The sequence below is a fragment of the Acomys minous genome (genome assembly GCF_964271855.1).
Source record: "Acomys minous genome assembly, chromosome: 16".
Classification (NCBI taxonomy): Eukaryota; Metazoa; Chordata; class Mammalia; order Rodentia; family Muridae; genus Acomys; species Acomys minous.
In genome coordinates this window covers 85330899-85343697 of record NC_140498.1, presented here as the reverse complement: position 1 = coordinate 85343697, position 12799 = coordinate 85330899, and the positions used below count along the sequence as shown (strand labels likewise).

Sequence of the window (12799 nt, the reverse complement as noted above, 5' to 3'; positions counted from 1 at the left end):
ATTACTGTGTGTGATGATACGTATGGGGCTTACTGGCGCTCACACACATGTATATCCACATGCCCAAATATTTTAAAAATATGACAACACAATAACAAAATATTAAATGAGTTCTGACTTGGATCAGGACAGAGTTTCCAACATTTCTGTTGTGGCCCTAAGCATTATTAGCTGACCTGGAACTCCCTGGGTAGAGAACAGGCTAGCCTCAAACTCACAGAGATCCATTTGCTTCTACTGCCCAAGTGGTGGAAATAAAGGTAAAACCAAAATATTGATCAGCTCTGAGAAGTGTTGAAGATATTCTACATTCTGCAGTATCAAATGTTCAGCCAAGACTTAACCTTTTATGTAAAAGTGAATAGTAAATCTCATTAGTATAAAATTTTTCTTTATCTTTAATAAATGGTAAAAATTACATGTACCTCAAAGAACTGTTTTAAAACAAACTTACGATTATCAGTAAAAATGTTTAGTTGGTACACTTACTTTATATGCCTATGTAACTAGGGGCTATAAAAATATTCCTCAGGCAAAAAGAGGTCATAAGTGAAAACAGTTCAAGGCGCCTGGGTTTTAGTTGGTGCTCTGCCATCCGACAGTCACCAGACTGCTTGGGAGATGGAAGCAGGAAGATTAAGAGTTCAAAGCTGTCCTCAGTTATATTAGTGAAATTTGAGGCCAGCCTGTGCTCTACGGGACCCTGTCTCAAACAAAACAAGAGCAGCTCGTATTTAAAGTGCCCGTCTGTATCATCAGACACTGAAGAAGGTGTGTGATGCAGCCTCTGACAGCCCTATTTTCTAGTGTTCCCTGCGCCTAGATTAAAATTCTGATGGCTGCTGCTCATTATTGTTACAAAACAATGCATAACAGGCTAAAAATAACTTTCCTTTTCTACCGCATGTCTGTGAAGTTAGGCCTATTTAGAAGGCAGGCAAGTTTTCATCGATTAGATTGATCAATGTCAACCCCAGTTGTTGTACATTTTCTGCCACAACTTCACTCAGGAATGACTTTTCATAAAATACTTATTGACCCATCTTCTCCTTGCTCGGTTTCCAAAAGCAAGCCATAGCCTCGTTTTGCAAACAACCGTAGGGGAAAGCTGCTGTTTCCATGGTGACAGCTGAGTCCACCTGCTGTCTTTATAAGATGGGATACATGTGAGGTTTGGAAATGATAAAGCGGACATCCATCTCAAAAGTGGCCACCATGTGTCTACTTCTTTTGAAAGCTGACATTATTGTACATATTTAAGCTTTCTTTTTTTGTTCAGAATACACCTGAGGTTTGGAAAAGATAGAACAGACATCTCAACTACAGATCAGACATCTGTCTCAACAGTGACCACCTGAGGTGCCTATTTGTATTGTAGAACTCATTGGTTATTTTTAGACTTCTCTATGAAAAGAAAATAATGCTTTATACGTTTGGTGATGCCAGAACTCAGGCAGCAGCTGAGACAAGAAGATCAGGAGCTCAAGGCATCCTCAACTACAGAGTGAGTTTATGGTCTGCCTGTGCTACAAAGGAAGGAGTGGCCAAAAAAATTGGAACCTGTAAATCTGTTTTTATTTTTAAAGATGTATTTATTATTATGTATGCAGTGTTCTACCTGCATCCAGCCCTGTTTTGTTTTGTTTTGTTTGAATCATATCTGTAGAGCTGGAGAGATGGCTGAGAGGTTAAGAGCACTGGCTGCTCTTCCAAAAGTTCTGAGTTCAATTCCCAGCAACCACATGGTGGCTCACAACCATCTATAATGAGATCTGATGCCCTCTTCTGACATACATGCAGGCATAACACAGTATCCATAATAAATAAATAAGTCTTTAAAAAAATCAAATCTGTACAATAGTGTGGGCCCCTTGCTAGAAACAAAATAGTTATATCAGCTCCCACGCATCTTCATCTGTCACCACCAGAGATTTCTACCTTCACATGGTCCCCGTGGAAAGAGACACAGCTGAGGGGCCCAGCGTGAAGCAGAGCAGGTAGGAGGAGGCACGGCGCACGTGGGAACAGGGTGGCAACACTGTGATGGCAACATGGAGATGTTCGCCAAGTGGGACAGGTAGACGAAGACTCCAAAGCAGCTGCCTTTGGCAAAGGCTACAGGAGAACACAGCCACACTGGCAGGGATGCGGCACAGAGGCAAGCGCGGGTCCTGGGGGTTGAACTCAGGTGATCTGTTTTGGTGGCCTTTACCTACGTAGCCATCTCACTTGCCCCATGTTATTATTAACTTTAGACGTAAAGAAAGAGAGAAGTTATGGTTTATGTGTGGCCCATGTTGTAGAACTACTGTTGAGGAGGAAAAAAAAATGTCCCCACTTCACAGACTATGCTATGTGGTATTAAGAGGCAGTTACCACGGACAGCGTTGCAGACCTCGAGGAACAGGCAACAGTATGAATGGAGAAAGAATGCATATAGCATCTAGCAAAAATGGGCAAGTAAACATTAATACGTTTTATCAAAGGGAATAACATTCCGCAATAAAAAATAATTACCCAACTCCTGAAAACATCATGTTAAGTAAAGAAGCCATACTGTATTTGGCTCTGATGATGTGTAATAGTGTCCAGAACAGACACGTCCTTAGACTGGTGGTTTCCAGGGGGTAGGGGGAGTGAGGAGTAACAGGTTCCTTTAAAGTTTTAAAACTGTTTTGGAACTAGACAGGGTAGTGGTTGCACAACATGGGCACTATAACTGCATTGCACACTTCCAGTGTTTAAAACAGGAACTGCCACACACATGAATGCTCACACCCGTGTACGCAAGCCAGCGTGGAACAAAAAACCACTCCTGTCGTCAGGCAGAAAGCTTGCTGTGAGCACAAACAGTCCGTGTCATTGCCCTACCAGTCACAACTTTCGAGTCATGTCTGTCAGATTATTAAACAAAATAATTTCACTTGGTTCTACCCAACACATTCCCCCCCCTTTTTTTTCTTTCTTTTTCGAGACAGGGTTTCTCTGTGTAGCCTTGGCTGTCCTAGACTCGCTTTGTAGACCAGGCTGGCCTCGAACTCACAGCGATCTGCCTGCCTCTGCCTCCCGAGTGCTGGGATTAAAGGCGTGCGCCACCACGCCCGGCCACATTCCCTTTTAAAAGGTAATGCAGGGCCTGTGGGAAGGCTCAGAGGGAGAAGGGGCTTTCGGGGCAAATCTGCCAACATGGGCTTCATCCTCAGAGCTCTCATAAAGGTGCAAGGAAAGAGTCAATCACAGAGTTGGCCTCTGGCCTCCATGTATGCGCCATGAAATGCACACTTGCAGACACACATACACACCCTACACACAAACACAGGAACACACAATAATATTTTATGTATATACACTAATAATAATAATTTTAAAAGACAATGCACTTTGCATACTGATGGCAGATAAACCACTGGCTACTCCCAATCCTAACTGGTTCTGGCTGTGGCCCCTCTCTTCACACACAGAAAGGAAGACTTAAGAAAGAACTCTGGGGGCTGCAGAGATGGCTCAGGGCGTAAAGAACTTGCCGCCAAGCCTTATAACTGATGAAAGAAGGTAACTGACTCCCTCAAATCGTCCTTTGACCTTCTCAAGGACACTGTAACATGTGTGAATCCTCACACATAAATAAATGTGATAATTTTTTAAATATAAGACTTATTTTAGAGCCGGGCGTGGTGGCGCACGCCTTTAATCCCAGCACTCGGGAGGCAGAGGCAGGTGGATCGCTGTGAGTTCCAGGCCAGCCTGGTCTACAAAGGGAGTCCAGGACAGCCAAGGCTACACAGAGAAACCTTGTCTCGAAAAACAAACAAACAAACAAAGACTTATTTTATTATGTAGCTATAGATATACATATACCTATATATGAGTGTTTGGTCTGCATGTATGTCTGTGCACCACATTCGCACCCACAGAAGTTAGAAGAGGGCATGGGATCCCTAGAACTGGATAGTTGTGAGCTACCATGTGGGCCCTGGGAATCAAACCTGTACAAGAGCAACAGTGCACTAACTGCTGGATCATCTCTTTAGTTGTTTTTGTTGTTGTTGTTGTTGTTGTTGTTGTTGTTGTTATTATTATTATTATTATTATTATTATTATTATTATTATTACATGTACAAATTTTAGTTGGGGAAAACTAATAGCACTGGCAATGTAACCTGCAGACAGGGGTAGAGACCCCACTTCTGGCCAAGCCAGCTTCTTTCTAGAGGACTATAAGCAAGCACAGCATCCTTCCGGTTGTTCGGATTCCTCCTCATCCCTCCTAACCGTGATACTTGTGGCACTGTGGGCAGGCACATCAAACAGGACTTCTAAGGGAGGGCAGCCTCCAGCACCACTCCGCGCCCACACCAACCAAGCCTCGCTCCTTATTATCGCCTTCCATCATTGTCTCCCTACCACGTCCTGGTTTTTTGAGACGGGGTCTCCTGATCCTTCTGCCTCCGCCTCCCCAGTGCTGGGATCAGAAGTAGGCACCACGGTACCCAGCTTTGGTATTTCTTCACTGCCTTTTTTTTTTTAAAGAGAATAAAAAGGAAATGTTCTACAAAACCACTGTCACAGGGAGGCAAGGATCCCTCTAACTCAAAGCAGTCTTGTTTTGAAGCCTCTTGAGAACTTGGTTTAAAAATTCTGACAATGATTCATCCTGGGAGCATGAAAAGGACAAGCAGGAAGTGAAGTCCCCAAATAAAGGAGGCTTCCCAGAGGAAGTAGAGCTTCCTTACCAGTAGCTCCAGTGAGAACCGTGGGATGCACACATATTTTGGGGTGTCTTGGGATTTATAAGCAAATAAACATTTGAAACAGGAAAAAAAGAATATCAGCAGAGTTCAGAGTGCGCCCGCCACATACACACCCTGGTGCTTGAACCAAGTCTCTCACATTTGAGAACGTCACTTTACCACTGAGCAATGCCCCCAGCCTGCAAATCCATTTGTACAGCGCTGTTTGGCTCCCTACCCCATATTCCTGGCTCGGTTTTGTTTTGTTTCAAGTCTTTAAAACAGCACTTCCTAGATAAAGGGGTTCCATCCTGAGTAGGGCGGTAGCAGGGAAAGCAGCCCTGGGCCACGGACACTGCTACACATCTTATCACCGGCCATGGACCACTGCAGGCAGCATCCTCAAGCCAGGCGCCCCTCAGGAGCCCCTGCTTCCTCACCCGGGAGACTCTCTCCCTCTCAGAGGAACTTAGGGCTCCACAAAAGCAGTGAGGGCCCAGAGAGCCATGATGCTGCTGTGCAAAGCAATCTAGGCCTGGGGCAGGGTTAACTTAACCCTGTCAATCTAGTCTTTGCTATTTTAATTTTAGAATGAAACAGTAAATATAGTAACACATCTGAAGTTCTTCATTTAAAAATAGTATTTCTGCCAAACACTATAGCTCTGTGCGATAGTTCCTTTCCCTCCTTTGTTGCTTTTGTTGCACTAGAGACTAAACTCGGGACCCCAGGCATGTCAGGCAAACTCTCTGCCACTGGACCTCCAGCACGGCTTCATTTACACTGCATTTCTAACAGGGATGGCCAACAGCTTGACTAATGCAAAAAGATCTAGATTTTATCCTTAACATCTAAAAAATTTTTCATTTAATTTTAGGAAGTAAACATTTGTAATTTTAAAGAAATTACAGAAATAATTAGCACTACTGATTTGTAGAGATAATACAGTAAGAATCAGAGTCAGACAAGTCAACTCATCTTTAAAATAAGGTTGGTTGTAAAGCATTTTATATGTGTGTACACAGATGTATGTATATACGCATGTATGTATAGATGGATAGACGGATGGATGATTGAGACAGGGTCTTGCTGTGTAGTTCAGACTGACCTGAAAGCACGTGGCCTGGGCTGGCTTCAAACTTGCATTACTAGGTTTATAGGTGTGAGCTACCACATCCAGCTAAATTATTTTAAGTGGGTGGTTTTCTCCACTCTGAACTGTACATATCAAGGCAAGAATGGTCTATAATTTTTCTTGGTTACCATCATCATCATCATCATCATCACTTTTTTGTACTGGGCCTGGCTCCTGTTTAGTTTCTTTTTTTTTTTTTTTTTTCCTTTAAGTCAAGAGTTTCTCTGGGTAGCCCTGGCTATCCTGGAACCTGCTTTGTAAATCAGGCTGGCCTTGAACTCACAGAGATCCACCTGCCTCTGCTTCCCAAGTACTGGAACCACTGCTTGACGAGTATCAGTTTTAATAATCACCATAATCAGGGCTGGGGATATAGCTCAGTTGGTACAGTGCTTGTCTCACATGCATGAGGCCCTATGTTTGATCCCTCTTTAAAAAAAGAAAAAGAAAAGTATCCCTCTCCATAGCTTAGTTTAGTTGACATTTAATTATCTTTTCTGAATAAACTACAAACAACAACAATCTAAAAGTGACATAATAAGGCAAGGCCTCTTATCTGGCCACATCAGCCTTGAACTTGCCATTGCAGCCCTGAGTGGTCTCAAAGACACTGTGTCGCCAAGGCTGGCCAGTGACTCCTGATCCTCATGTTTCTATCTCCTAAATGCTGGCATCACAGGTTAGTGCCACCATACCCAGCTTCCATTCTTAAAAAGGAAGTTGCTTTCCTAGCCGTAGCTGCTATTTTCTAACACCCAGCAAAATGCTTTCCAAATCATTGAGCACAAAGCCTTTTCAGTAGACGGCCAAGCAAGAGCTGCTAAGACGGAGACCTTTGAGAAGCTCTGCCAAGAGTCAGGAGGTCTCCTCAGCCCCTTCCAGCTCTGAGCAAGACACAAGAAATATCATCAGTCCAGCTGAGATGACAGCACAGGAGGACAGTGCAACCTCCCAGCTCACCCTACAGATGGGGTCCACGGCCTCTACAAAAGTTGTTCAAAGAAATGGGAAGGAAAAAACCAAAAAAATCAAAAAAACACAAAACAAAAGAAAAGCCAACGAGACAGACTGAGCACTTAACCCAAGTCCTCTTCCAGTCCTTGCGACACCCTGACCCGACATCCCAGATGCCACAGACAGTCCAGCTACACCAGAAAGGAAAATCTTCCTTGGTCCAAAGGGTTTTTTTTTTCATGATCAAAGGAGGGTGCGGTGACCCTGCTTAAGCCAACTCGTTTTGATACTGTCCCAAGCCCAAATGAGAAGATGACAAACACTGTGACATGGTTGCCAGAGGATGCTGAACAAACTGCCACCTTCTTTGTGCTTCTATCTTCTGCTACAGATACGGTAAGAGTGCTGTCACACAGAACGGCAGAGGGACAGGTCGCCGCTGTCATGTGTGTACCAGCACCATTCAGAGCTGGGAGGCTGTAGCACTTCCTGCATGAAATGGGGAAAGTGAAGAAAGCTATAATAGAAATGGTAAAAGTCTGAAATAAACTCTGGTGCCTTTCCCAGTGCTTGGGAAGTGGAAACAGGAGGATTGCTCTGAGTTTAAAGCCAGCCTGTACTACATGTGGGGAGGTTCAGGAAAAAAACGTGTTTTCACCACAAACTGCTCCATCTTGATGAAAGTGAAGTGCAGTGACTCCAAACTACTCTGCCCAGGCAGCGCCAGCGCTTGCGGCAGGTGACAGATCTTTCCCTCGGCAGTGCAAAGCAAGTATAAATGGTTAAAAATTCCAGCAGCCGCCCTGGGGTCAGATGTGACCAACATCTCGACTCCGATGCTAGAGAAGAATCCGGAGGAGAACACGGCACCGCGTACACTCAGCGCTGCCCCCAAGGGTTCCGCTGGAGATCTCCAAGACACACAGCTCAGCAAGCAGGCGGGGACGCACTCTCCGTGGAACCACACTCCACAAACCAACACTCGTACATTCACAATTTAAGGAGAGTCATAGTTCGCTCGCCTCAAAAATCAACCAGTAACTCTCACACTAAAACCATCTTCTTAGAATCCATATCCTGAAAACCAGTTTCAGTAAGAGAGGGGGAAAATCCTAAGAGAAAAATAATTTTGGAATCGAAGCTGTGGTAGGGAGAAAATACTGTTGGATTCTTCCCGTTTAAACACACTGCTAGGGGAGACTCTGTAGTAAGGACCTTTTCTCGCTCTTCAGGGCCCGGTGCTGGCGCTGCTAGTGTGTGTGAGCGTTAGCGGAATGGTCAGCTCCCTTCGGCCCGAGCAGTGTGCCTTCTTGGAAGCAAAAGGATGAATGAGGCCTCACATTTGAAACAATCTAACCACACAGAGCAAATCCAGGAATGCTACAGAAACAGCGGATGGGAAGCTACCCACGGAAGGGCCACTGACCTTTTGATGATTGGAGACTTCGTCCCGAGTTCTCCCCAGCTCCTCGGCAAGTTTGACGTTCTCTTCCTGCAGCGCGGAAAGCTGCTGGGACTTCTGAGCTGCTGCCTGCTTCAGGGTTTCTCTGCAAGGGCAGTGAGTGCAGGGTTACCATAGAAACAAGACAAGCAAGGAAACTGTGGGAGACAACAGCTTCGCGGCACTGAGGAAAATAGATCTGGGTCACGTGCCCGATAAGATCTGTAACAAGCAGCTGCATGAAGGGGAGGTCACATGTTTTAACCTCTCAAAAAGAGATTGGTTGCCCTCAATTATGACATTTTAAAATACCCACGAAACACTACCTCTACCCTATTACCACCCACACCCCACACAAAAGCAAATTTTTTCTGTAAAACAGATGACAAATGACACGGTCAGTATTGCCTTCATCTTTAGGAAATTTTTGTTAAATAATTATACCAAAGCCAACTATGGCGATAGGAATTTAATTTGCTGCCAAAGCACTTTGTTTGGAGGCACAGATCTTTTAATCCAATTTTCTCCTACCAAACTAAAAATGCAGTGGTCCCATTTCCCAATGTCCATCAGAGTCAGGTGCTATTGTGAATCTGAATGTATTTTTAGGACAGTGGGAAGTGAAATGTCCAAAGGATATTTTTTTCCTAAGTAAATAGCAGCTATTTGATGGTATTTTTTTACAATGCTAATTGTTAGTTAAAAGAAACAAATAAAATCCTAACACAGATTTCCAGATAAGCCATATCACAAATGCCAACACAAATAAGGTAAATGTATTTATTAGCTATTTTCTTATTATTAAAATCAATCCAAATATACATTCTGAACTATTATCCTTTCATATGGCTGTTCAAAATATTTTTACTTAATCATTAGATTCTAGTTTTATGCCATAGAAGCGTTTGAAGCACTTCTGAATTTTAAGTAGGGCTCTGCTGGGTAAACTCTTCTTAGCAAGCTGTCATATGCGGCTGGATTCTGAATCCAGTCATCTGGGGATGAATCCATCTGTCAATGCATGAATACATCTATTTTTAACTTCAATTGTCTAATGGGTGGCAGTGCTTGGCATCTTCAATTTTCTAGATTTTTAATTCCTCACCTATCTACCTATAACACACACTCTATGATGACCTCATAAGATTTGGGAGAATAAATCTATATAAAAATTCACTTAGCACACTAAATTAGATTTTTTTTTCAGAGATGTGTATTTAGTATGTACAGAAAAATGGAGAAAGAAAGCTAAAGGAAATCATTTAAACTGTGGATGTATCAACCTGACTACCCACTGACATATACAATTGTCACGAGTGAGTTTTTGTCAACTTGACACAAATCTAGATATGTCTGGGAAGGGAGACCAACGGAGGAACTGCCTCCATCAGACTGGCCGGTGGGCATGTCCGTGGGCCATTTTATTACTTGTTGATTGATATGGGGGGGGGTCCTCGCCCACCGTGGCCGGCACCATGCCTGAGCAGGCGGACCCAGGCTGTGTAAGGAAGAGAGCTGAGCGTGAGCTGAGAGCGCGCAGCAAGCAGCGCCCTTCAGTGCTCTCTGCTTCAGCCCCCGCCTCGGGTTCCTTCAGTGATGACAGTGACCTACAAGACAAACTAACCCTGTCTTCCCCAAGCTGCTTTTGACTGTGGTATTTATCACAGCAACAGGAAAGCAAATTAGTATGAATGCACCCCCCCACACACACACACACCACAAGTTCACTGACTGGATAAAGTCCATTAACCCTTACAAATCAGGAAAAAAATTCATACAATGAAGCCATCATAAACCAATACAGTGTTTCTCACACTGTCACTGCGTTCACAGGAACTTTTCTTGTTTACTGATACAGGGTCTTGCTATGTTTCAAGAGCTGTCCTAGAACTTGAAATCCTCCCTGTTTACTGATACAGGGTCTTGCTATGTTTCAAGAGCTGGCCTAGAACTTGAAATCCTCCCGCCTTAGCCTCCGGTGTGCTGGGATTACACCACACTGGCCTGTTGGCGCTGATGTCTGTGCTCCTCCTCTGCCTCCTTAACATGTTTTCTCTCATCGTATATACACAAAGTTTCGGCTCTACAAAGTTTTTGAAAGTGCTGGGTTAAAGAACATACAGTACGCTGGGCATGGTGGCGCACGCCTTTAGTCCCAGCACTCGGAAGACAGAGACAGGCGGATCTCTGAGTTCAAGGCCAGCTTGGTCTACAAAATGAGTCCAAGACAGCCAAGGGTACACAGAGAACCCCTGTCTCAACCCCCCCCCAAAAGAACATACAGTGCGCCTTTAATCCCAGCACTCGGGAGGCTGAGGCAGGTGGATCTCTGCAAGTCTAAGGCCAGCCTTGTCTATATAGCAAGTTCTAGGGCAGCCACAGCAGGAGAAAGAGATCCTGTCTGAAAAGAGCAAACACAAAACAAATAAACAAACAAAAAAAAAGAGCATACTGTGTGCTGGAGGTGTCACTCAGTGATCTATCACTTGCTTAATACCACCCCTAAAAATACCTGCAGTAAAAAATTTCAACAAGAAGCCAAAGCTATTTTCAAAACGGCCACTGGGACTCAGCAGGTAAAGCACTTGGTGCGTAAACCAGATGATTCAGAGTTCAATCTCCAGAACTCCAGTGGAGGTGGAAGAAGAGAACAGGCTCCACAAAGCTGGGTCACACCGCAAATATCACAAGAAACAAACAAAAGTTTCTAACAACTTTGTGTATGTGTGTGTGTGTGTGTGTGTGTGTGTGTGTTTTCATGGGTACATATGCAAGTGTGTATATACACATGTGAGGCCAGAGGTCCACACTGATGTCTTCTTCAATCACTTCCATTTTACGTGGAGCTGCAGGATCAGCTAGCCTGGCAGCAGCACATCCAAGGAATCGTCCTCTTGCTGCCTTCTCAGCGCTGACACTACAGGGATGCCCAGCTACGTCAGCGTTTACACGGGCGTTAGGGATCCACACTCAGGTCCTAATGCTCACATAGCAGGCTTTTTACCAAAGAGCCATCTTCCAGCTACTCAAAAACAATTTAAAAGCTGCTTTTCTTTTTACAGAACAAGATATTTTACAAAATAAATATTATTGATATTGACTTAAAATTTACTCATATATTTATTAAGTTAAATACAGTCCAGATTTCTTACTAAACCAGGTACTTAGAGATAAAAATTGGACTGTTTTTGTCCCTTCTTCTAAGATAAGTAATAGAAAACCACTTTTCACTGTTGCTGTCCTGCTGAAATCAGGAGCAGGTTCACCAATATCAAAGGCTCTCTTGCAATGACTCCAGTAGGGAGGAAGAGTTAGAGACCGCTCCATCCCAAGTGCTGGCTTCCAGCTGGGAGAGCCCGCCACAGGCGCTGTCAGCTGCAGATCCTCTCGCTCTGCTTCTCTAAGCAGTACAGTTCTCTCAGGTGAGGACAGACATTGCAGCCTTGGCGAACGCAGCTATTGCTGTGCACCTGTCAAACCACACACACACACACATTTACATGCACACACACACATACACACATTTACATGCAGACATACACACACACACAGACACACACTCACACAAACATAGACACACAGAGACACACATTTACATGCAGACACACCCACAGACACACACTCATACAAACACAGACACACGCAGACACACATTTACATGCAGACACACACACACACACATTTACATGCAGACACACACAGACACACATTTACATGCAGACATACACACACACACAGACACACACTCACACAGACACACATTTACATGCAGACACACACCCACACAAACACAGAAACACATTTACATGCAGACACACACCCACATGCACACATATTTACATGCACACACACACACACACTCACACACACACAGGCAGACAGCTGCTCCTTCTCTAGCTTTAGGCACTCAAGAATGCAACTAAGGAATGCAAAACAGCCCTAGCAGTCCTGTTCCCATCGCACAGGCCTGTGAAGGCAGATGTCTTTGCCTTGAAGTGTGGCCAAGACGAGGGCAAAGGACAGAGTCACAGGCTAAGGCTTTTCACCAGCTCCGCAGGCCGCCTTCCACCAGTTTCTATGCAAAGTTAAGATCTATCCATGGGGTGCCTTGTCACAGACAGGAAGAGGGAATTTCCTCGGGCCTGGCACAGGGACTGCTTCTCTGTCATCTTAACAGCTTCCCTCAGGGCAGTCAGAAGAAAGATCAGCCACCATCACTCTCCAAGCAGCTGTCTTACTCCCCGCAGGGCACACAGACAGACAAACTGGGCGTAGGGGTGAGATAGGTTCTCACTACGAAGCTCTAGCTGACCTGGAACCTTCCATATTCCTGCTTCTGTCTCCTGATTCCAGGGATTTCGGGCGTGCACCAGCACATCAGCCACACAGACAACCTCCACCCCCACTCCCGCCTCAGACTGAATGCCTCACACATGCTAAGCACGCACTCCACAACTACGCTGAGCCACAGTTTGTCTCTTTATGGCATGACATTAATCCTACACAACCCGGGAAGAGTGACAGGACATGACTAAGTGA

General features: G+C 44.5%; 1 protein-coding gene across 14 annotated transcripts in view; it reads right to left on the bottom strand.

The window, feature by feature from the left end:
• CLIP1 (CAP-Gly domain containing linker protein 1) overlaps positions 1-12799 on the bottom strand; it is a 115849-nt gene that overhangs the window by 17962 nt on the left and 85088 nt on the right. For all 14 annotated transcript variants that reach the window (XM_084762653.1, XM_084762659.1, XM_084762658.1 and 11 more), the window contains one exon: positions 8246-8366. In XM_084762653.1, coding sequence (XP_084618779.1) covers positions 8246-8366 — 121 coding nt within the window. The remainder of the gene's footprint in view (positions 1-8245; positions 8367-12799) is intronic.